General features: G+C 40.0%; 1 protein-coding gene across 3 annotated transcripts in view; it reads left to right on the top strand.

Annotated features, from left to right (window-relative positions):
• Positions 1–25,237, top strand: part of MBOAT1 (membrane bound O-acyltransferase domain containing 1) — a 1,680,446-nt gene that overhangs the window by 1,326,159 nt on the left and 329,050 nt on the right. For all 3 annotated transcript variants that reach the window (XM_044069118.1, XM_044069110.1, XM_044069126.1), the window contains 2 exons: positions 5,408–5,463; positions 6,848–6,902. In XM_044069118.1, coding sequence (XP_043925053.1) covers positions 5,408–5,463; positions 6,848–6,902 — 111 coding nt within the window. The remainder of the gene's footprint in view (positions 1–5,407; positions 5,464–6,847; positions 6,903–25,237) is intronic.

Genomic DNA, 25,237 nt, shown 5'->3' with positions numbered 1-25,237 from the left:
CAGCACCTGCATTTGGAAGACAAGAGACCTTGGTCCTTAAGTGCCACCTGCCCTGTCTTGTAGACTTTGAGATCTCACAGATGAGCAGAGAACTGTGTGTTTGAACTTAATTGCAGAGGATTGACATAATTTGCCTCCCATAAGTGGTTGTGTGCTGACTACTGAGGGATGAATCAGTTTCCAGGGACCTTCTTGCACCTACTTTTAGACCTCCTTGTTAAACTAAGCCTAAGTTAGACTTTGAGTCTGTTGCGAGTTTTTGTGTTACATGGCTTAGAAGGTATCAGAAGTGTGTTTGTTTTTTCTAAGTGCAAGCGTTACACCCACCATAGGCTGTATTAACCAAGTACCACTTTTGGTGTATACTTCCTCATTTCATTCTAGGTTTAATTTCAGTCATCTGAAATTTATGGGGTCCATTGCTCCATCCTCTCCTTGATCCCAGGAGGATCACAGCTTGGGGCTAACTAGAGGAAATAAAATAATAGTCCTGTCTTTTTTTTCCCTGAATTATTGTATTCTTGCAGTTTCTGTGGAGCTGGAAGTTCCTCTTCTGAAAATGGTAAAGAGCCTTCTTCCATTACTAGCTCTTCTGTTGAGGACTTTCCATACTGGGAAGTACTGAAGCTAATTCAGCCTACATTAGACAGAACATCCTTCCCCAGCCAAATCCCCTAAGCCTAATATTTTTCGTTGGCATGGAGCTATGGAATTTTAAGTATTTCCACCTTTGCTGCTTGTCATGAAAGTTCATATTCGCAGCAGAACTAGACTGTCCCCATATGTCATACTAGTGTGACCAAGTAAGGCAGAAATATGTGTATAATTAGTGGAATCTTGTTTATTGGCCTGAGTGCACTATTAATGGCTTGATTATTCTGCATTCAAGAGCCAGTGAGCTCAAACACTTTTATTTACTCAGGAACTTTGCATATCTTCAGTGCTGCCAAGATAAAAGTGGGTTTACAAATGGTAGTATACATGTTTTTTGAAAGGGTCTCTCTGGCTGGATCCTATATATATCTTTTTGTGAAACTTTTTTCATTCATTTGTTGACATGGTAAGCCCACTGGACACAAGGACGCCTATTCAAGGGTGACCCAGGTGCTCTTCTGGTTAAGTGACTTACTCAATATCATACAGTAAACAAATGGAGGTGGATGGAATCAAACCCAGTACAGAGCCTACATCTTCTGTTCTAACTGCCAAACATTGTTTGAAAATTATTTGGTAGCCTTCCTTGAGGTAAATGTGCAATAAGCTTTTTAATAAGATGAGTAGTTCGGAACACAGCTAAACTTTCTGTTTATGTTTTGCTGATAAGCCCAAGTAAAGATGGACTGTGTTTACATGTAATAGAGTAGGAGTTTTTATCTTAAGTACACGATGAAGTCTCGTGTGTCAGTCTGTATTCACAAGCCAGTTTTAAAACATTTTTTTGAATTATATCTTCGGGGGGAAAAAGTTGCACATCTCCCATGATGCCTTGGCAAAAAAAAATGTGGAGGAGTTGTAAATGTTTTTGCACAGATATTTCTGTTTTGCCAGCAGTATTGCAGTACTTGGGAACTTCTTGGTATCAAAAGTTTCACTGGATATGTTAATTTCTCACAAGCAACAGATCAAGACAGCACTCCTCCTTCTTGGAAAAATATTTTGTTAGTGTTCAAATACCGGTTTCGGCTGCATAAGCCTTCATCAGTGAACACTAATAAAATATTTTTCCAGGAATGAGGAGTGCTGTCTTGATCTGTTGCTTGTTGGATTTTATAGCGAGACTGAGCACCTGTTGACTACACTTGCATGGAATTGTTTTTGTAATATGTTAATTTCTCCCCTGCAAGCAATGGATAAAGTATGTCAGAAATGAATGGAATTGTGTGGCTGCTAACCCAGATGTGTAATACAAGGAAAGGTCTAGAGTCCATAATTCCAGTCTGTTTTAAGGACAGTCTTAAAATGGCATGTTCTTTTGTTATTTACAGTTTAAACAGTTGTGATCAGTACAGTGAGACTTAATTATGAAAAAAAAACATGTAAACCTACATAGAGATAAAATTATATAAAATAAAATGAAAACTGCCAGTACATGACCAAGCACAAAAAATAGTGTTCTAAAATTTCCACAAACAGTACTATGTCTGTACAAAACATTATCTATTTTCTTCTTTTTAATTGCATTCAAATGCTCATAAATGCATTGCTGCATTTTTTTTTCGTTTTGCCTTTACAATATACTTCATAGAAATCACACAATGCTAAGTATATAATTACAGTAGGTAAATATTTGTCTTACAACCTATAATAAAAAAAAATACCAAGGACTGTAACATAAGGGTTTACATAAATAAAACAGCAATATTTACTAAAATATATTTATAAGTACTGTAAGCATTTTCAATATTTGTTTTGATATTTGTTTGGTCATATGCTATCAACCATTTTGAACTCACAGCTAGCTTCATTAACAAGACGTGATTTGAAAAACTAACACGCCAGAGAGCTTTGTATTTAATTGAAAATGTTCCAGGTTTTCTTACAATATCCTTTATATTTGAATCATCCATACTATTACCTGCATCCTTTACTGACTTCCACTCAATGCTTGAGGCACTATTTAGCTGAACTGGAACACTGGCTCATTTTACAATGGGGGTGTAAATGCCATTTCTCTCTTTTTAAAATAACTTAAAAAATCTCCAGGAGTGTGCAGGTGAAGATGAGCTGCTGTGGAGTCTGGAACACCATAGGCCCCATTATATACATTACTGTCAGTATGGCTTAAAAGATCACATGTTACATCTTATGCTGTATTGACACGGTCACTACATGGCTATCTGATGTAGCCTGGCCTTTAGTACTACTGTACAGAAGACATGGCATATGCCGCAAACATCAGTGAATCATGGCCGGTGAACATTGATAGAGAGTAGGAACCATTTTTGTTAATGTGTATCACTCTTAGATGTACCTTCATTTTCACAGTGTTGGGATCCATGGATTACCAAAATCTGGAGAGGTTTAGAACAGCAGAGATGGATGTACTTTCATGCACAGACTGTCTCTCAAAAATAACTGCTTTTTGACTGGATGTAGATCTGATATTGGGACTGTGTTGAAGTTAAAGAAATCCTGGCCAAGGTATAATTTCATCTTGTTGCTCATATATGTACATGCATGTACATAAACATACTTTGAATACTGTGTGCCCTTAACAAGCCTGATTGAAGATCATTTAATGGCATTAAGTGATTAATAGATTCCATTGCTCTCACACATACACTGCCTTCTCACAGCCAAAGTAGTCACTTTCTGACCAACTATACCTTTGGTATTTGACTGTAATCACATAAAATCAGTAATGTTCACAGTAAAGTATTTCAGCTTGTTTATCACAGACTTGTGTTTCTCCTTCTTTGCAAGCCACACTAACAGTCATTTAACTGTGTTCATATAATTCATGTTCCTTAACTTCAAAAACCCACTTCTCTACCCCATAATAGCCACTGTACACCCATAATATAGACACTTCTTGACCAAGCACATCCTGATTTATTGTATGTGAATAATTTGCTGCCCATTATTTGTACCCCCTCATCTCCAGTGACATTATTATGTTACAAAATGCATCACTTCTGTGAGCATTGTGTATACACACAGGTTCATAGGATGTCCTTTCAGTATTTATTTACAAGTCAACCTGTAAGATAAATCAGTAAAGATCAGACCCTTTTCTCCCTACAGTAGTCTGTGAATGCAGAGAGATCACTGGTAAACAATGACACTGATTTCATTTAAAGAACTGACATCACTGCTTACCTCAGTAACAGGTCATGGATTAACAAGCCATGGCCTGTTAACTTTGGGAGGAGGAAGGGATTTAAGCTGCACAGTAATGAATAATGTTTTTGTGGTCAAATTTGATTTAGGTATTTGGGAGGATTATTTTGTTAGTATTGTTACCCAGTGATGTGAACATTGGCTCTATATGGTTGTCAGTACTGAACTGAAAAGTGTATAGTACTTTCAAATCCATTATATATTTCTAGTTGTCAGATTGCATGACAGAATTACTTATATAGTCTAACAGCTGAAAGACCTAGCTATGTGAAGTAATAGGGTATGATTAATAAAATGGTACTGATTACTGGTCTGAAATGATGCTGTTGGCTTTGAAGCAGTATGTAAAGCACTGATTAATTTATCATTCATTTTTAATATGTTGAGCATGGTTTACTGTTTTAGTTGATCTTTCAATGTTGTACCTCTGGAAACACCTGTCTTTTTCTGTTTTTATTTTCCTCGTTTTATCTTATGTTTGGCCCCTGCATTGCAGTGATAATTTGCCTATATCTGCTGATATCCCAAGCCAAAGTGATTGCCTTTCTACCTGGATTTGGGCCCACTGGTAAGATGACTACTTTAGAGGCATCTACGTTTTTAACTCCCACCCCATCACCCCGTACCTCTCGACCATTTAGCTAATTGATATGACTCACCATTCTTTCCCTACTGTGTACAAGATGATTTTGACTGAACAATTATCTAAGCAGCTATCAGGGATCAGAGGGTTTTTGATGCTGTGTTCTGATCCACCCACACCACCCCCAAATACTGTAATGAGGGGCCATCACCTGATTCCATGAGTGACACAGAGTCTTAGGCAGCTGTGCCGTCCCATCTGAAGCAGATGGCTTGCATACGTCTCCCATTCTCCACCAGAGTTTCATTAGCAGAGGTCACTACTTGAACCAGAATCAGCTGGTTCATAGCCAGAGCTCCATCCTTTGGTGCCACAAAGGCAACCTAGGCAGATATCTATAGTTACCGTTGGCTGAACTAGAAGACAGGACTGTCCCTGGTACACCATCATCCTCAGCACCTGCTGAAATTTTCATTTTATGCATCTGTCCCCTCCCTTTTTTGGAGAAAAGCAGCAGGTGCACTCCTTTTTACAGCTCACACTTGTGCCACAGATGGGAGAGGTGTACTTCATGGCCTTCCCATCAGATTTTGCTGTTGTAGCAGTAGTATTCTAACATGTTATTTGAGATGGCTGTGCTGCCTTTTGGCTACTAACTCCCAGTTGTCCTCATCCAGTTTGTTCAAGGTCTTGGCCTCTTGTCAAACTGTAGATTCCTGGGACCTAGTTGCATCCAAGGCCTTTATGACAGCATATCTTTTGTCTAGTTTTTTCTAATTATTTTTAAACATAGACCCTACTACTTAGTGTGTCAGGAAATGTTTATTAAACATTATAGTGTCCTAATTGGATATTTATTTAACTAAGCTTATAATGAATGGATGAATGATTCATTTTATTTTTTGGCTTTAGTGTTCTCCTTCACTGGAGTTGCATAAACTACATTTTCATTAATTATTTTTCCTGTTTTTCTTTTTTTTCCAGTCCATTGATGATCATTACACAGAAGGTCACAACTCTTGCCTTTCAAGTGCATGATGGTGAGAAGAATGCATTGGTTTTATAAAACGGTTTGATTTATTTGTTGACTTTGTAGCTTTTGATTATTTCATTTCAGTATATTTTCTTACCTACTTTCAACAACCACTGTTTGTTTTTTTCATGTTTTATTTTTCTTAAGTGCCACCCATGCTTGCTGTAGCTGTGACAATTAATATAACCAAGTGAGAGCTGATAGCAGTGGTAATCATCCAGGCAGCCATCAGTGGATTTTGTTACTCTCCCTGCACATCATGTACATGCTGTGGACTTGGGTATATAGTGGGTGTGCACTGGGGTTATTACTCATTTCTGTGAAGTTAATACCTCCTGAGGCCACCCATGTCTGTTGTGCAAATGAGTCCTACTATGTCTTCTGTGTTTACTGTGTACATATTGTTTGGAGTCTTGCCCCCCATCCCCCTGGAAACACATACAGGGTTTGCTTTTTCAATGCTGTCCCTTCCAGATGTACTCCACTAGTGTCCTGGCTTCCAATCAAACATTTATTTGTTAACTTGTAGCCAGGGAGCTGTAGTTAGGACTTTTATCCTTCTCTGTACCATTGAGCTAGCTTTCAGTTCAAGTTATTTAATGACAGCAAGCTTATTATTGTGGCCAAATATCCCAAGATTCCCTGACAAAGGGTCAGCAGGCATGCCAAGAAAGGTGAAATTATGCTGTTAGAATCTTAAGGTTCTGTCATTTTGTGGATACCTGAAGGGCAGCACTGAATGTACATCTGTATTTAGACTGTGCTCGTGCCACACCAAGGAGATATCCGTCTCTCTGAAATGATGCCACATGTACTTCCTCCTCCTCCAGGTATTTTTCAGATGTCATGACAATACAGCTCCCAGTGCTCTTATATGTAGTTAGGAATGGGCATTTTTGAGACATCTAATCATATTCATATGTGTAACTAGTAAATAATTTGGCTTTATTTCTGAATTTTGTTAGTGATGCTACACATTTTGTTATCAGTAAGATTTACTTATGCCTCCTGTGTTTATAAATTCCATGTCTTCCTTGAATGAGTTAATTTAGTTGAAACCATTCCTCTGATCTGTTTAAAATTGCAAGAGTAATCATTTTAACGTTTATCCTTTTATTTTTTTCATTGTTCTAATTTTAGGTGTCCTATACAGTATACAATTCTATTATGAATGTTAATGTTAGAAACGGGATGTGGTTCTGCTTGGTCGATAGCTGCAGTAAAACAAACAAAAATCTTGTTACATAAGTGATGCTTTGAAACTGTTTTATTTACTTTCAGCATTAATGTTCCACATCATTGTTGTATATGTATCCATAAGTGAGGATGCCTACAGTTATACTTGAATGTAACTTTATATTTACTATGCTGTACTGTTTAATTTTCAACAGGTATTGGAAAAAAGGTTGAAGACCTCACTGCGGAGCAGAAGCAGTTAGCTGTAAAGTAAGCTACATATATATTTTACTTTTATGCTAATAATTGCTGTGATTGCTATACAGTGTAAACATTTTAATATGAAGGTTCTCTTCTTGCATATATTATCCTGACTGTGACTTAATTTTGGAGTTTTAAATTTAGCATACATAGTACTTCTCCCACTTTAGATCCAGAAATTTGAATTTGATCAGCTTCAAAGGGTTTAATATATCAATTTGCAAAGCATATGCATCATTCATTTCATTTATTGATTGTTATACTGTGGATAGTAAAAAAATCATCTAGTCTGCAGCCATGTGCTGTTCTGATAAATTGTGAATAACCCACTGGAAAAAGTGGCTGTTCAAACAATGAAGTGGCTGCATTCAGCCACAGAAAAGACATTTAAACTGGTTTACTAGATTAAGTTTGGAAGATAATGAAACATAGCCCTACAAGTAATATTCTATAAATAAGTTCTATACCAGTCTACTGTAATTTCAATGTAGGTTCATAGGTAGGTACTAGGCTATTGGCCCTAGGGCCTATATAAGCCTAGCCAAAGGTACCCTGGCTTTCGCCACCCAAGAAAATTATCTTCCTGTGCCACTGTTGAACAGAGCCACAGAAGTGATCCCCGGGATGAATTTCCTATCTCCCATCCAATCATCAAGATTTTTCTTGAACAGTGCTAATGAGGAGCTTTGTTTGATATAGATAGGTAGTTTGTTCCAGAGTATGGGAAGTCTCTGGGACAGGAATCTATCCCTCCAGCATGTTCTGTTTATTGTGGTGACGAGGTTTAGGTCCCTAGAGCGTGTAGCTTGTAGGGATTGGGATTTCTTTAAGTGGAGCATGTCTAAAAGCTCTGGGTTTGACATAGCTTTGTGTGTTAGGCAGAGATCACCTCTGAGTAGGTGATATGCAACGGAGTAAAGCTGCAGTTTTTTGAGACGGTCTGCATAGGGCATCTCTTTGAGGCCGGTAATCCTCTTTGTGAGGTATTTCTGTGGCCTTTCCAGTTGTTGTAGATGTATTGTGAGGTACATACCAAAAGGGGCATTGTACTCTATAATGGGTCTAATGAGTGACGAGTAGAGGGAACAATGACCTCTTTTTTCCTGGATGAGAAACCTTTTGTGATGAGGTGTGCCACATAGAAGGATTTCCTGACTACTGTGGCGATGTGATTATCAAAGGAGAGGCTACTGTCCACCTGTGTCCCAAGGTCTCTTATCACACTTTCGGTGTTAAGTAGACTACCACCTATGTGGTAGTTCATGGGTACTGAGTTTTTACCAAAAGGAATGACAATGCACTTTTTGGCATTGAGCTTGAGGCCATTGCTTTGACACCAGACATCTGTCTCAGCAAGGCCCTTTTGTAGGATGTCCACATCTTTTGGAGTTTTGATTATGGCACCTAGTTTGCAGTCGTCTGCGAACTTCATTAGCCAAAGACCTTCTGTGTTGGCCTGTACTTCAGAGAAGTAGATACCAAACAGGAGAGGACCCAGGACTGAACCCTGTGGTACTCCACTAGTCACTGGTGTGAAGCTGGATTTGGAGTCTGCTACTTTCACAGTGTGGGTTCTGTCAGTGAGCCAGTTGGCAACCCATCTTGTGACATGGGAATTTTTTACCTAGTTTAGTGAGTTTATCTATAATTCCAGAGTGGGGGATGGTGTCAAAAGCCTTGGCGAGATCTAGATAGGCTGTGTGAACCACCTTACCCTCATCTACGGCTTTGGTGACTGCTTCAAAGAAGTCTATCAGGTTTAGGAGACATGATCTGCCTTTTACAAACCCAAACTGGGTGTGGTCCTGAGTTTGGAGATTACCAATGTCATTGTTTATAAGTTCCATGATGATATGCTCCATAGCCTTGCAGACCAGGCTCGTTAGGCTAATTGGGCGGTAGTTTCCGGGGTCTGTGGTGGCTCCCCCTTTGTGGAGTGGGATAACTGTCACTGTGCGCCATTCAGTGGACACATAGCCTGAGATGAGGCTATGATTGAACATGGTACTTAGGTGGGGTGCCAGTTCGTTCTGTAGTTCATGTAGAACACAGCCTGGGATGTCGTCAGGTCCCATGAATGCTGTGTTCTTGGCTTTGGATAGTGTGTTTTTTACCTGTGCAGCCGTGCTTACAGGAACTTTGCATTCTTCTGGTATAGAGATGGGCCCTTTAGGGGATGACAGAGGGGTAAAGTTAGCACTGAACCTATCTGCCAGGATGTTGGCAATATCCGTTGGTTCTGTATATTTAGTGCCATTGTACTGTAACTCAGAGCAGATCTGAGTGTTGCCATTGAGATTCTTGACATAGCTATAGAATGCTTTGTGGTTGTCTTTAGAGTCAGTGGCGATTTTGTTTTCATAACTAGCTTTGGAGGATTTTATGAGGGATCTCAGCTTCTTACTGAAGCTGACAAGGGAGTTTCTCCAATCATGGGATTTTACTCTTTTTTGCAACAGTTTCTTTCTTCTGTTGTAGAGTTTGTTTATGGCAGGGGACCACCAGATTGGCTTCCTTTTTTTGGAGGATAGCATCTTGGTTCCGTTAGGGATTGCACGATCCATGCACTCATGTAAGTGCTTATAAAGTGCATTTGTGTAGGATTCAGCAGTCATACCTCTATTGTCCGTCAGCATGGGTGTCGTGAAGTTTGCCACTTCTGTCTTAAGAAGCGTGAAGTTGGCTTTGGAGAAATTCTTTACTGTGGTTTCCCTAATGGGGGGTGGGCGAGGGATGTGGATGTCTAGGGTGATTAGTTTATGGTCGGATCTGACCAACGAGGAACTGACCTCTGGTATGGAGCACCGGTTGCCCATGTTGGTAACCAGGTCTTAGGATATTGCTGCCCCTGGTGGGGGTGTAAGTTGATCCATGGCATTGGAATTTATGAATTCCAGAAAACGTTGAGCCCAAGAGTTGGTACACGAGTAATTTTCCCAGTTAATGGTAGGGTAGTTGAAATCGCCCATTATTAGGGTGTTAGGTTGTACCCTAATATTTTCCAGTGTATTAAGAAATGAGGAGTGGAATCCTGGGGCATGGTGGGGGATCTGTAGCAAGCTACAATTTGGATTGCGGTCTTGCCCAGAGTTAGTTGCACTTGGATAATTTCGGATGCATTATGCTGAGCAACTAGCCTGGAGGTGTGGATGTCCTTAATGAATATGGACACGCCTCCGCCTTTAGTGTTTCGGTCCAGGTTAGGTGGCCGAAAGGTGTGGTATGAATTATAGCCTGGTAATGCAGGGGTACTCTCTGGAGCCTTGAACCAGGTCTCTGTCACTGCACAGATGTTGATGTTCTCCATTTTGAGGAGTGCCTCGAGAGAGTGCATTTTGAGGTTTAGACTTCTAGCGTTGAGTAGCAATACCCTCAGATTCTTCTTGTAAATGTACATTTTTTATTTTTTTAATTATGTAAAGGTTAACATATTTGAGAAATGGCAGATATTTTAATTAATGGAAGCTAATTGGACTTTACAAAAAAAAAAGTAAAGAAAGAAAATTAGGAATAGGAAGTAAACAATTTAACCTTAAAACATCACTCAGAGGAGAGTAGCCAGTGAATAATTAATGAAGAATGTAAGGTGACCATTGAGAGTGGCTCCATCTTTTTGCTTGTATATTTGAAATGGTTCCAAAGGTTTCTAATCATAATATGAAGGATGTAACAGTGACTGATCTGATTGATTTTTACAAGAAGGCGATCTCCTCAGCTTTATTTGACACAGATCAGTGAACATCTTTTAACACTCCAAGTCAAGGCTGGAATTTCTTTTTATCTTTCATTGTTTTAAGAAAGCTGTTCATGCTCTTCTACAAGATTTTCTGATTCTGTCTCTTTGCATGCATTGTTGTAGTGAAAATATTGCTCAAAGAATTTGAGTTTTCAAGACACACTGATGGAAAAACACAGACATTGCCCTAAAGCAGATACAGTTCAGTTGAAAAATTATATTATAAAAGTAGGTGCTGCAGTAAAAGTTTCCCACAAAACAGGTACTGCAGAAACGAGAAGTTAACTTCAAACTTGACAGTTCCTCTCTTACATTAAGAATGAAAATGGTTAACATTTTTTTTTAAATTTTTATTTAAAAATTTGTTGTAATGACATAAGATCACATGGCACAATGACATGCAAAAAAAAAAAAAAAACATTGTATCACACCTATAAAAACATCATGAAAACAACATATCCAAACCAACAAGTAACTATTCTACCTGTGGACAAACATATTAAATATTTTCATTACCACCACTCCCACTATAATAATTTCTCACCCTGACCCACACTTTGCCCATTTTAATTTATTTTAATCGTGCATTCCTGAGCTCTCAGAACATATTGGTACATTCTAAGATCGTGTTTTCCAGTGCAGTCCCTGTTCCAGCCCAAAGCACCCTTCCAAGCTTTAACAAAAGTCTACTTACCTAGCCCCCTTCAAGGTCGCCTGCTAATCCTAATAAGCGAAATTTCAGTGGCTTGGAACAGTCTTCTGTAAAATCCTTTCCCATTCAACAGTTACACTTTCCTAACATTTTTGAATATGGCTACATGCCCAAGTCATATGAATATTACCAACTCCCTTTGTCCAGATCTCCAAAAATTTTCACCCCCTTCTCATATAAAGTGTTGAGCATTTGCAAAGGTGTCCTCAACCATCTGAGCTACTATCTCATATAATGATCCCACTCTGCAAGCAAATTTTTCAGGCAGCCTCCTGTCCTAAAACACTCTTGGTACTGTTAAGTTTCGTATTTTCCATCATTCTCTCCTTATCTGAGTTATCATCCAGTTGTATACCTTACTCGAGGAAAACCTTTGGCTGCCTCCCCATCCCAATACTGCTGCCACTCCTGCTCACTGTAATCTTAATCCTTAATTCTGTTATCCACCCCAATATTCCTCAACCAAGTATGTACTGTATGAGTCAGTTGGCCAAACTGTAACCAAGCCCTATCTTGAAGGTTATATTTCACTTTAAGAGCATATGAAGTACAATAATGCCGCCATCAACATTCTGCACCAAATCGGCAGTAATCTTAACACGTTATTCTTCCATCCTTTCCAACAGACAGGTTGACCTGAAACCTTGATGTTATGATTATTCCGTAATCCAACACAATGCAAACCCAGTAATACCTTCTGGGACCCATTCAGAAACTTACAAAACCTGTCAAGTGGAAGAACTTTCTATTTCCCCCTCATTGGCCACAGAAATAAACTAACACCGTCTCTGGTTTAGTACTAAGCCAGATGCCAGGGCATATAATTTGAAACCTGGCATACTACTTACCTTTGGCAATCCTCACTCCTTTTCCATACCACACAAATTTGTCACACTGTGATTGAATAATTTTAATCATTTTGAAATCCAAAACCCTAGAAGGTAAATGCCTACTAACGTAGATAGCCTTCTGGAGAACCATTATTTTGATTAGGTTGATTCTGCTAACTAAAGCAAAAACGTCATCTGCCCAATACACCAACTGGGAGGATATCAATTCAGCTTGTGCTGCATAGTTTCTCACCATTGCCTCCCCTTCCATCCCACATAGCATTTGACTAAGTCAGTCCACCTGTAATTTCCGTGCTGTTCTATACTGTTCAGTTGCACTCAGCCTCAAGCCAGCCCTGATGTGCACTGTTTTGTTTCAATTATATTCCAATCCGGACTTCCTGTTAAATTGATCAAAAATATGTATAACCCTAGGTAAGATTAAATGCAGTCTATCTCAGGCCAACATACGATCATCAGCAAACAGACCAAAATACTTCCAGTGGCAGGGAACATCCCACAGGTTTGTGATGTGACTCTTTGTTTTACCATGGTATCCATAGCCAAAATAAAAAGTATAGGTGATGAAGGACATCCTTGCTGTGTGTGTCTCTGCTTGCTTCCAACTCCTTCATCACATCACCATTGATCATCAAGCAGGTATTAGCATTCCTTTAAAGTGCCACTACCTCATTTCTAAAATGAGGTCCTGCTCCTATTTTACTAAGAATCTAAAATAAAAACTTCTACTCAGGAGTCTTTTTTTTAATGTCAGAAAGAATGACTTCTCCCTCCTTCCAATATTCCTGATCATCCATCAGTAAAAATTGTCATATCAGCCACCAATTGTCATTAGCTGATCTACCTTTCACAAACCTTGTTTGGATGGGTGGCAACATTTTGTTTGTCAGCACCATGGTTAAGGTTTTTACAACTGTATTAATTAAAGAAATGGGTCTATTATATTTCAGAAGTCTCACATCCAGTTTGCCTTTCGGAAGCATAACCTACAGTGTACTGGTATATGAGTCCAGCAAGATCCCTGTATGAGCACCTTCAATAATCACGCTAACCAAGTCCTCAACCAACAAATCCTTATAGAGCTTGTAAAAGTCGACCAGCAAACCATCACTGCTTGGTGCTTTATTCGATTTCAAAGCACTAATTGCACCCCTAACCTCCAGGTCAGATATTTCTTTATTTAACCCCTCCTGCTTAGCTTGGTTTTACAATGCACCTTGCTAGTTAAGCATTTGCTTGATTTTGCGTACAGGTAACCTAGTGGTCTGTACCACACTGAACACCAGGCTTTGGCTTTATTGATGTTTTTGTGTGTTTCCAATATTTATATTTGTAAACATAGTTTGATTTCTGTACATTTAACTGTGTGAAATGTATGTGCAAAGCTGGTATTTATGTTGCAGAAAGGTGTTTGAAGTCAAAGTTTTTTTATCTTGTAAAATTGTGCCAGTTCTCCTCCCACTTCACTTTTACTACTGAACCCATTTTATCCATCTGCTTGGTCTTCTTTCCTGTTTCCAACTGTTGTATCCCAGTCAGTGTGCATTCCTTGCATTTTCCAGAAACTACAGCTGGGTACTTTTTTTGTAGAACTCATCAGTTCATGCTCCACCCATGCTGTTGCCACATGTTCCACACCTTTTGGCCCCAAAACATGGACCGAAGCTCCAAAGCCGGTGGCATTTCCATATTCATAAAGGATATGCACACCTTCAGACTAGTATCCCAGCATAACGCATCGGAGATACTTCAGGTACAACTAACAGTGGGTAAGATGGCGATTCAAGTCGTAGCCTGCTGTAGGTCCCCAGCCATGTCCCAAGACTCTCACTTCACGTTCCTAAGCACCCTGGAAACTGTTAGGGTTCACACCAACACTCTCATACTGGGTGACTTCAACTACCCCCTCCATCAACTAGGAAAACTACTCATGCACCAATACACTTGCCCAAGTCTTCCTGGAATTCATTAATTCCAATGTGCTGGACCAGCTCATTCTTACCCCTACTAGAGGAAGCAACATCCTTGACCTGATTATTACTAACATGGGCAACCGTTGCTCAACACCAATAGTCAATTCCTCCCTGGCCATATCCGACCACAAACTAATTACTCTGGAAAGCCACATCTCACCCACACCACCAGCAAAGGTAACCACCATGAAAAACTTCTCCAAAGCCTTTGGGCTCCTAAAAAAAGAGGTGGCTAACTTCACGGCACCCATGTAAATGGAAAATAGGTGCATGACTGCCGAATCATTCACCAATGCACTGTACAAACACGTACATAAATGCATGGAACTAGCCATACCCAACAGAACCAATATGCTCTCCTCCAAAAAAAGGAAGCCAATCTGGTGGTCCCCTGCCATTAGCAAACTCTACAACAGAAGGGAGAAACTGTTGCAGAAAAAGGTGAAGTCCCAAGACTGGAAAAACTCCCTTATTAGCCTCAACAAAAAGTTAAGATCCCTCATCAAAATCTCTAAAGCTAGTTATGAAGGGTCAAATTGCAGCAGACACTAAAAACAACCACATAGCCGTATACAGTTATATCAAGATTCTCCACAGCAATATCCAAATTTGCTCTGAGTTAGTTCACAATGGTACCTCCTATACTGAGCCAACTGATATTGCCAACATACTGGCCGACAGATTCAGTGCCAACTTTACCCCTCACTCCCCTCCTAAAGGACCAATCACAGTACCGGAAGAATGCCAGGCACCCAGCATTACTGCAGCACAAGTTAAAGCTACATTGTCCAAGGCCAAGAATACAGCTTCCATGGAATCCGACAATATCCCTGGCTGTGTTCTATATGAACTACAAAGTGAACTGGCACCTCACCTGTGTGCCCTGTTCAGCCACAGCCTCAGAATGGCGCATTGCTACAGTCATCCCTCTCCATAAAGGGGGAGCGACTACAGACTCTGGGAATTATCGCCCCATTAGCCTGACAAGTCTGATATGTAAGGCTATGGAGCGCATTATCATGGACCTAATTAACAAGGATATAGGGAATCTACAAACTGTGGATCCCACGCAATTTGGTTTTGTGAAGGGTAGATCATGCCTGCTCATCCTGGTTGACTTCTTTGAGTCAGTCACCAGAGCTGTGGATGAGGGTAAGGCAGTTCGTACAGCCTACCCCGATCTGGCCAACCCCTTTGATACCATTCCCCATTCTGAAATTATTGATAGACTCACCAAACTAGGCATCAGCCCCTATATCACTAGGTGGGTTGCAAACTAGCTCACAGATAGAAGCCACAGTGTGAAAGTAGCAGACTCCAAGTCAGGCTGCCGACAAGTTATGAGTGAAGTCCCACAGGAATCAGTCCTGGGTCCTCTTCTGTTTAGCATCTAATTCTCAGAAGTCCACGCCAACTCAGAGGGACTCTGGCTGACCATGCTCTCCAATGATTGCAAGCTGGGAGCCATTATTAACTCCCCAAGTGATGTAGACATCCTACAGAAAGGCCTCACTGAAACCAATGACTGGTGTTGAAACCATGGCCTTAAGCTTAATGCCAAAAAAATGCATCTTCATTCCCTTTGAGAAAAACTCAGTTCCCACTAATTACCACATTGATGGTAGCCCCCTGAACACTGAAGGTGTTATAAGAGATCTGGGAACACAGGCTGACAGCAACCTCTCCTTCAACCACCACATTGCCACTGTAGTCAGAATGTCCTTCTATGTGGCACATCTCATTACCAAGGGTTTTGCATCCAGGAAAAAGAGGTCATCATCTCTCTGTACTCCTTCCCTCATTAGACCAATCATTGAGTATAATGCCCCATTTAGCATGTACCTCACTAAACACCTACAGCAGCTGGAAAGGCCACAAACATACCTCACGAAGAGGATCCTAGGCATTAAATACATGCCCTACATGGACATACTCAAAAAACACCAGCTTTACTCTGTCTCATATTGTCTATTAATAGGTGATCTCTGCTTCACTTACAAAGCCATGTCTGTTTCAGCCGTGTTAAAAATGTTACACCTAAAGAAATCCCAATCCCTCCACACCACACACTCCAGAGACCTCAGCCTCATTACCACAATCAACAGAACGTGCTGATGGGACAGGTTCATAACCCAGAGACTGCCCATGCTCTAGAGTAGACTTCCCATACATGTCAAGCAGAGCACCTCACTGGCCCTTTTCAAGAGAAATCTTGAGTGGATGGGAAATAGAAAGCTCACCCCGGGGATCACTGCAGTGGCTCTACTTGATAGAGGCACCAGGGACTAACTCCCTCACCAGCCTCCATAGAAAGCTGAGATCCCTCATAAAATCTTCCAAAGCTAGTTACGAAAACAAAATTGCCAAAGATTTCAAAGACAACCACAAAGCATTCTATAGCTGTCAAGAATCTAAATGGCAATACTCAGATTTGCTCTGAGCTACAGCAGAATGGCACTGGATGTACTGATCCCAAGGATATTGCCAATATCCTGGCAGATAGATTCAGTGCCAACTTCACCCCCTCTTACCCCCTAAAGGACCCATCTCAATATTGAAAGAATGCCAAATTCCGGCAATCACGGCCACTCAGGTAAATACTCCACTCTCCAAAGCCAAGAATACAGCATCCATGGGACCAGATGACATCCTGGGCTGTGTACTGCATGAACTACAAAATGAACTGGCACCTTGCCTATGTGTCATGTTTAATCATAGCCTCACCTCAGGCTTTGTGCCCACAGAGTGGTGCACAGCTACAGTCATCCCACTCCACAAGGAGATCCACTTTGGATACCAGGAACTACTGTACCATCAGTCTGATGAGCCTGATCTGCAAGGCCATGGAACGTATTATCATGGAACTTATAAACAAAGACATTGGCAACCTTCAAACACTGGACCCCACCCACTTTGGGTTTGTGAAGAGCCAATCTTGCCTTCTGAACCTGATCAATTTCTTCGAATCAGTCTCCAGAGCTGTGAACAAGGGTAAGGTTATTCCACACAGCCTACTTGGACCTCGCCAAGGCTTTTGACACTATCCCTCACTCTGGAATCATAGATAAACTTACTAAGCTGGGCATTAATCCCTACGTCACTCTATGGGTTGTAAACTGGCTTACTGACAGAATACACACTGTAAAAGTAGCCGACTCCAAATCCAGCTAGAGACAAGTGACAAGTGGTGTACCGCAGGGTTCTGTCCTGGGACCACTCTTGTTTGGCATCTACTTCTCTGAAGTAGAGGCCAACCCTAGGGGACTCTGGCTTACAAAGTTTGCAGATGACTACAAGCTGGGAGCCATTATTGAATCCCCAAATGATGTGGATATACTACAGAAGGGCCTTACTGAAACAGATGCCTGGAGCCAGAGTCATGGGCTCAAGCTAAATGCCAAAAAATGTATAGTTGTCCCCTTTGGGAAAAAAATATGTACCTGTGAACTACCACATAGGTGGCAGTACATTAATCACTGAAAGTTTGATAAGAGTCCTAGGGACACAGGTAGACAGTGGTCTCACCTTTGATAACCACAAAGCCATAACAATTAGAAAATCCTTTTACGTGGCACACCTCATCACTAAGGGTTTTTCATCCAGAAAAAAGGTCATTGTCCCCCTGTACTCATCCCTCATTAGACCCATTATAGAATACAGTGCTCTGTTTGGTGTGTACCTCACAATACATCTGCAACAACTAGAAAGGCTGCAGAAATACCTTACAAAAAGAATCACAGGCCTAAAGCAGATGCCATATGCTGACCATCTAAAGAAACTCCAACTATACTCTGTTGCATATCACCTACTCAGAGGTGATCTCTGCCTAACATACAAGGCCATGTCAAAACCAGAGTTGTTGGACATGTTACACTTAAAGAAATCCCAATCCCTCCAAGTCACATGCTCCAGGGATCTTAATCTTGTCAACATGATGAATAGAACATGCTGGAGGGATAGGTTCCTGACCCAGTGACTCCCCATACTCTGGAATAGGCTGACCATACATGTCAGGCAGAGTGCCTCAATGGGCTTCTTCAAGAGAAACCTTGACGATTGGATGGGAGATAGGAAATTCACCCCTGGGATCACATCAGTAGCCCTGCTAGACAAGGGTCCAGGAAAGTAAATATTTGTGGGAAGCAATAGCCAGGGAATCGTTATGGCTAGGTTCGTATAGGCCCTAGGACCGATAGTCTAGTACCTACCTATGAAGACAAAAAATACCAAAAGTCGACTGCAAAAATATTGACTGTAAAACGCCGATAATACAGGACTTGACATACCAGTATGCATGCGCTGAGAAAACTACCTTTGCACATGTAAAATCTAATTTTTTAAAAACACAAAAACATTGTTTTTTTGCAGCAAATTATATCAAATGGTATATATTAACACTGAGATGGCACACTGAGTAAGGGCATATCTCCAGCTGTAGGAATTGTGCAGTCTCGTACACCTGTTGATCAGTGAACTAGTCAGTCATATGTGGTTTGACTAAGCATCTGTCAACCACACACACACAAATAATTTAAAAGTGCAACATCCAGTTTACCATAAAACAGGGCAGCAATATAAATTGCATGTTCAGGTGAAGAGAGATTTGGCAGGTGATGGGTCCAACTTCAGACTGAGCTCTCGGACTGTGTGTTTCAGGCAGATACGTCCCTAGCCTTAGGCAACATTTTACCTTCACCTAGGATGATGCCTCAATACAAACAGAAAATGATTAACTTTTAACAATTGGCTTAGTTTCTGGTGTCATTCCAGGGAGATCCAGTACCTGACAGCCTGGGAAGATATGACTGACAGACCATGATGCTTTGCCAGAGATAGCCTGCATCTGTTTCACTTGGGCTTCAGGCTTCTGGCAAAGGCTCTTATCCATCCCTATCGTGCTTTTTTTAGAAAAAGTGATGAGATTAAAACTATCAACATAAAAATTTCAGCAAAATGCAAATTAAAGGTCATGCTGCTAAATGGTAGGAGTCTAAACATGAAACTGCATTCATTGCAAGCATTCTTAACCCTGGAAAAAATGCTGACAGCTGTGCAGTCACAGAAACCTGGTTCAAAGCTGTGGAGAGCACCCCAGCCTTAACTAGATACTCATCCTATCATACATTCAGACCCCAAACTGTGGGTAGTAAAGCCAAAGGAGGTGGAGTTTCAATTTCAATATATATTAAAGACATATACACCTCCAGGCTGGTCAAACAGTATGATGCACAGGAGACACTCCAGATGCAGTTAACAATTGACAAGACCCCTATACAAATCATAGCTAGCTATTGGCCCCCAAATCTGACTCAAGATGCCCAATCTGCCTATCTGGACCTCTTTGAATCTATCAAGATTCATCCTGGCTGACTTTATCTACCCAAACATATACTGAAAGAACACAAATGACCAGGGAATCCTTAATTTTGTCAGTGCAAATGCTTTGGAATAGCTAGTTGATACCTCCACAAAATGTGATAATATCTTGGACTTGGTATTAACCAACATGAGTAACCACTGCAGTATCCCTGTAGTATCATCCTCCCTGGTAAGATCCAACCATAAAGCGATCACTTTCAAAGTCAAAATCTCCCCCCAACCCCTCTCGAGCCAAGATCAAACAAAAAACTTCTCCAAAGCTGATTAAAGCCTGCTTGAGGAATGGTATAAACAGCTTCACAGCCCCCTCCCCCTCTCTAAGAACTGGCACCAGTATCCAAAACTATACCAAAGCACTAAATGAACATTTATACAGATGCATGGAATCAGGAATACCTGACAGGACTAATTCATCCTCCGCAAGGAAGAGTAAACCTGTCTGGTGGACATCTGTAGTAAATAAACTCTATAACAAAATAAAAAAAATTGCTGTCCAGGACCAAGACAGAGCAGATGCCCAATTGGAAGCTGTCTCTCCTTAGCCTAAACAAGCAAGTAAGAGTGCTAGTGAAATCCTCCAAAGCAAACTTTGATTCCAAATTGGCCACATCTACTAGAGACAGTCATAAGGCCTTCTTCACATATGTCTGCAGTCTTAAAGGAAGCACCCATATCTGTACAGAACTGGTGGTCAAGGACACCACATAATACAAATGCTGCAGATATAGCAAACTTGCTGGCTGACAGATTCAGCAAAAATTTCACTCCTCTGTCCCCCCTCCCATCAGTAAATCAGGACATTCCCAGAACCTGCCCCCTTCCCCTTATATCTAGGGTTCAGGTCATCACTGCTCTCTCAAAGGCACAAAATACAGCCTCCTTGGGACCCATTACCATCCCAGGCTGCATCCTACATGAACTCAGGCAGGAACTTGCAGCACCATTAGGTGCCCTGTTCAACCAAAGCCTGAGTACTGGCTTTGTCACAGCTGAATGGAGGACAGCCAGTGTCATTCCTTTATACAAAGGTGGAGCATCCACTGATCTGGGAAATTATAGACCATCAGTCTAACTAGCTTAATCTGCAAGGCCATGGAACAGATTATCATGGACATTGGCAACCTCCAAACACTCGTTCCCACACAGTTTGTCTTCATCAAGGGGAGGTCATGTCTGTTAAATTTGTTTGACTCTTTTGAAACAGTCACCAAAGCTATGGAAGGTGGAGAGAATGGCGCAAACCGCCTACCCTGACCTGGCCAAATCCTTCGACACTATTCTCCACTCGGATATAATAGATAAACTCTCTCAACTAGGCATCAATCCATATGTTACCAGATGGGTAGTTAACTGGATCTCTGATAGAACCCACCTAGTCAAAATAGGGGAAGCCACCTCAAGCAGTAGACCCATATCGAGCTGAATACCCCAGGGTTCGGTCTTGGGGCCTCTGTTATTTGAGACTCATCATACACTCCCATCATCAATAAACCCTCTTTCTGCCCTAGCATTTCCTCACTAGTCTCACTTTATATCCCTCCCCGACCACTAAGGGACTCGGATAAATTTTTGTTACAGATTCATAAACCTAAAACATATGTAGGAGAAAACCTATACAGCTACTCACTCTCCATTCAATGGAATAAGCTTCCCATCACCATGAGAAGCATACCTCAGGTCTACAAATTCAAGAGATATCCCAAAGAATACATAAACCACACCTGGATATGTTACTGTAACCACCCCACCTGAATCCAGTTGTTTTTCCATCTCTCCTCCTCCTCTTTATTCCTCTTTCCTTCCCTACTCTAATTACCTTCTTTTACTCTTTGTTTTCTTTCTACAGTTAACCTGCTTCTTCTACCTAATAAGCGCCTGACTCTCCTCTTCTGCTTCTCATCTCTGTTCCTGACCTCCACTGTACTATCTCTTAACCAACTACTAATATCCACTCCTGCTGTTGTCTATTTGTAACTGATCAATATACTTAGTCCCGTTATCTACTTTTCTACATGTCTGTGCTTTCAGTATGTTTATCTTCTTAACTGTATTGTATGTAAGTCTAGCTTTATTTATTATTGTCTCATATATTGCTTTTCTTATTGTGTTATACACTTATTGTAACATGCATCTCTCAGTTATATTTATACTGTTGGAGCTTTTCTCCCCGGGCCTCTGTTGAAAAAGGGCTTTGTTTGTGGATTCAAAGATGGCTGCCGTTCTATGAACACTGCTAATCTACAGCTTTCCAAATACTCAGAGGAAAAAATTAACTCAGCGGAATTACCAGGACCTATACAATAACAATTTTCTGAAACTACAACTCTACTTAATATCCAGAAACTCAGAAGGGGTGAATGAACTTGAAGAAACATCAAATTTATCAAGATTATAACGGATTACCTGGAACTGAAGAAAGACTCAGAGAAAGAAGCCGTGTGCTCAGAACACTCTGCTCATACACACCCAACCATAAACCAAGAAGTTTCTACTTTCACAAAATGTCAAAAGAAGATAAAAGTATGGACACTACAACAACAAAAACTAAACTGTCGGAACTTTTATCACCTGAGAAAGACTTAAACTCTAAAAGACAGAAAATAATAAAGCAACAGGATACTGTAAAGTCAGGGGTTAAAAATAAAACAGATCATCTAGCAAACTTGGAAGATATTAAAGCAGGTGTACTACCTATACAAGAAGCCATAAAATAATTATCTACTCAAGTCCAATCCTTTGGTACTTCCTTCAATCAAATCCTGGAAAGAATGGACAAATCTGAAGCCAAAATTACAGAGAATGAGGGCAAAATAGCCCTGCTAGCTAAAAAATCCAGTACACATGAAGCAGACATTCAAACTATGCAAGCTAAAATTATTGACCTTGAGGCAAGATCTAGAAGAAATAATATAATCATCAGAGGCATACCGAAAAATGTACAACATAATGAATTGATCCCGTCTATCATTCAAATATTTGCAACATTACTCAAAGACCCAAAAACTGCACATCAAATAACATTAGAAAGAGCACACAGAGCCCTGAGAGAATCTCAAGCCTCAAGTATTCCAAGACCTGTCCATGCCAAACTTCTTAATTTTCAAGATGTTAATAAAATACTATTAGCAGCAAAGAAAAATGGAGGTCCATTATTATGGAATAACAACAGAATATCTCTAGCCCAGGACTTGCCTCTGCAAATTAGACAAAACAGACAGCTTTTATCTCCTTATTGCAGATTTCTGATAGATAAAAAGCTAAAATTTCAAATGAAGTACCCAAATACCTTAGTATTTTTGGTCGATGGGAACAAATATTCAGTTATCAACAAGAGTGAAGCAAAATCTGCCTTTATGTCTGTGTTTAAATCCAGTCCTGCCATAGAGAACTAGCTTCAAGTTCCGATCCGACTTGCTGAACCACCGAGGTCGGATTCATCTCCCACCAACAGCCAAGGTCTTATTTTGCCTATATCTGGTGTTTACCCTGCCCTAGGCCGTGCTTTAGGACTGGCGCAAACTCTTTTCCCATTCTACAAAGTGCGAGACCTGAAACAGGAAGTACATGAACTGCGCATCATACTGGCATTCACACGAGAGGAACCAAAATTGGTTTTGCAGCTTTACTGTTCGTCTTCAAGATGTGGTGCTTCCGGAAGTCCGCCAGAAATCTGAGTCCCCCTTCGAGAAGCTAAGTAACCTGTCTGGCTGTCTGAAGATCGGAGGGAAGTTTAAAGGAACTGTAAATAAAGAAAAAGTAATGTACGGTTACACAAATGATAAATACACTTGTAACAATGCTAAACGATACTCCCTTTGCCCTATAATAGTAACTATTTTAAAAACATTTCTTTATATACCTAAGCTTACAACAGCTTTCATGAGGGAAATGTTAATAATACCTATAAGTGTATGCCACTTTATTTATGAAACAGGATTTACAGTAGCAGTCCAGAATTAGTGGTTGTCATGATAGCTGTAACAATGAAGCTCTCCAATGCGGCCCCAGAAATTTCAAGCATGTTTTCTCCTTCAGTACATAGTGCTAACTAATTTAGCTCTTTGTGAATACCCCCCAGATAAAGAAAATTTGGCATACCTACAAAAAACAGTGCGAACGGTATATTTCTCTACAGATCACTAACAAATTGACAATAAATAAAAAACGGAATATAATTAAAACCACTACATGTAATTTAACTTCTAGAGATACATCACCAAAATCAAACTATACACCAAAGATATAGTAGCAACTGGATAAGAACTGCCGGGATAGCACAACAAAAGAACAACAATTTTGAGGAAATCACAGAGTGCTTGTTTACTGGGTGTCACACCTGACCGCACACCTGTAATGAGTTCTCATATAAAAAAGCAGCACTGTAGATTGCTTACTTTATCAGGGAATTGCATTCCTGTGACGTGTGAATACTGTAATAAGATAAGACTTCAGAATCACTGCTCTGACAAAGTCACTAACCTTTTATAGTAGAATCTTTCAGAATGCTCTTTATGTCAGTAATGTAAACCAAGCTTCTAAACATTTAACTTTTAAACTTTTAACACAAATATTTCAAAGCCTGCAGTAAAAAGAAGGGGAGGAATCTCTCTGCAGCACAATACCTATAGTTACATTCTATACTCTATTCCTACTCATTCCTAGTATCTCCTGATTTTATGCAAATGAACAAAATACTGGCACTTAGAGCCAAAGCATTTCTTGTGTTAAATACTACTGCATACTCTTAAGCAAATCTATTTTTCTGGTGCCTAGACATGTACATCCAGTTTTCATTAAATTAACGAAAGTGCATTCATGAAAGTACTAGCACTAATGTAAAACTATGAAAATAAAGGGTAACTTTCTGCAGCTCACATCTAAACACAGATTCAACTTATGGGTACTTTACTTTAACAAATAACTGACTGCTAACTACTAGTTGCTCTAACCTTTATGTGTTTGATTGGTGCTCCAATGAAATGCCTAATTATTTGTGTCTATGTTATACATATATATAAACCTGAACTGCTATTTATATATATTGTTTTCTCCAGGACTAAGTAAGATTCTACAGATTCCAATATATGATGAATACCAAATATATGGTAGAGAACAATCACAGTAAGACCTTTTTAACACAATGCCATTTAAGATTTAAAACCTCAGGGCATTGATAGTAAAATGATGGTTTCTAGAAGTCGGATTTCACTTGAAGTTTAAAATCCGAATACTTCACCCAAGTAAGATAAGGTATAATCAGAGATATAAAAATCTGGCCTAGAGAAGGCAGAAACACACACAAAATAAGACTAGACAAGGAAGATATATCCATAATGTATATAGTTATAGAACTAATTATTGATAATCTATAGTTTGAAATCTCTCCAATATTATTAGTGTTTAATGGAGAAAACTGATGTTCCCTATATTTAGTTATATTCAGGACTGGTGTAAAGGATTATTCAAACTTTGACATCACATAAATAAATCCAGCAAGAAGAGACGTAGATTACAATAGCAGTGTGTGCTAGGGAATGAGTGGGATAGGCTTTGTACAAATAATGTTAGGATATACCTCCCATACGCTAACAAGCAAAGTTTTTACTTACTATTAATACAAAAAAAGACAACACCAAATCTTTGTAAGGTCCTGTTAAATTCCTGGTCAAGGAGAATAGTGGGTAGGCACAGGG

Source organism: Protopterus annectens, chromosome 1.part0, assembly GCF_019279795.1.
Source record: "Protopterus annectens isolate FY-2018-M chromosome 1.part0, PAN1.0, whole genome shotgun sequence".
In the NCBI taxonomy this organism is placed as follows: Eukaryota; Metazoa; Chordata; order Ceratodontiformes; family Protopteridae; genus Protopterus; species Protopterus annectens.
The sequence above is the reverse complement of the archived record's forward strand: the minus strand, read 5'-3'. Positions and strand labels throughout refer to the sequence as shown.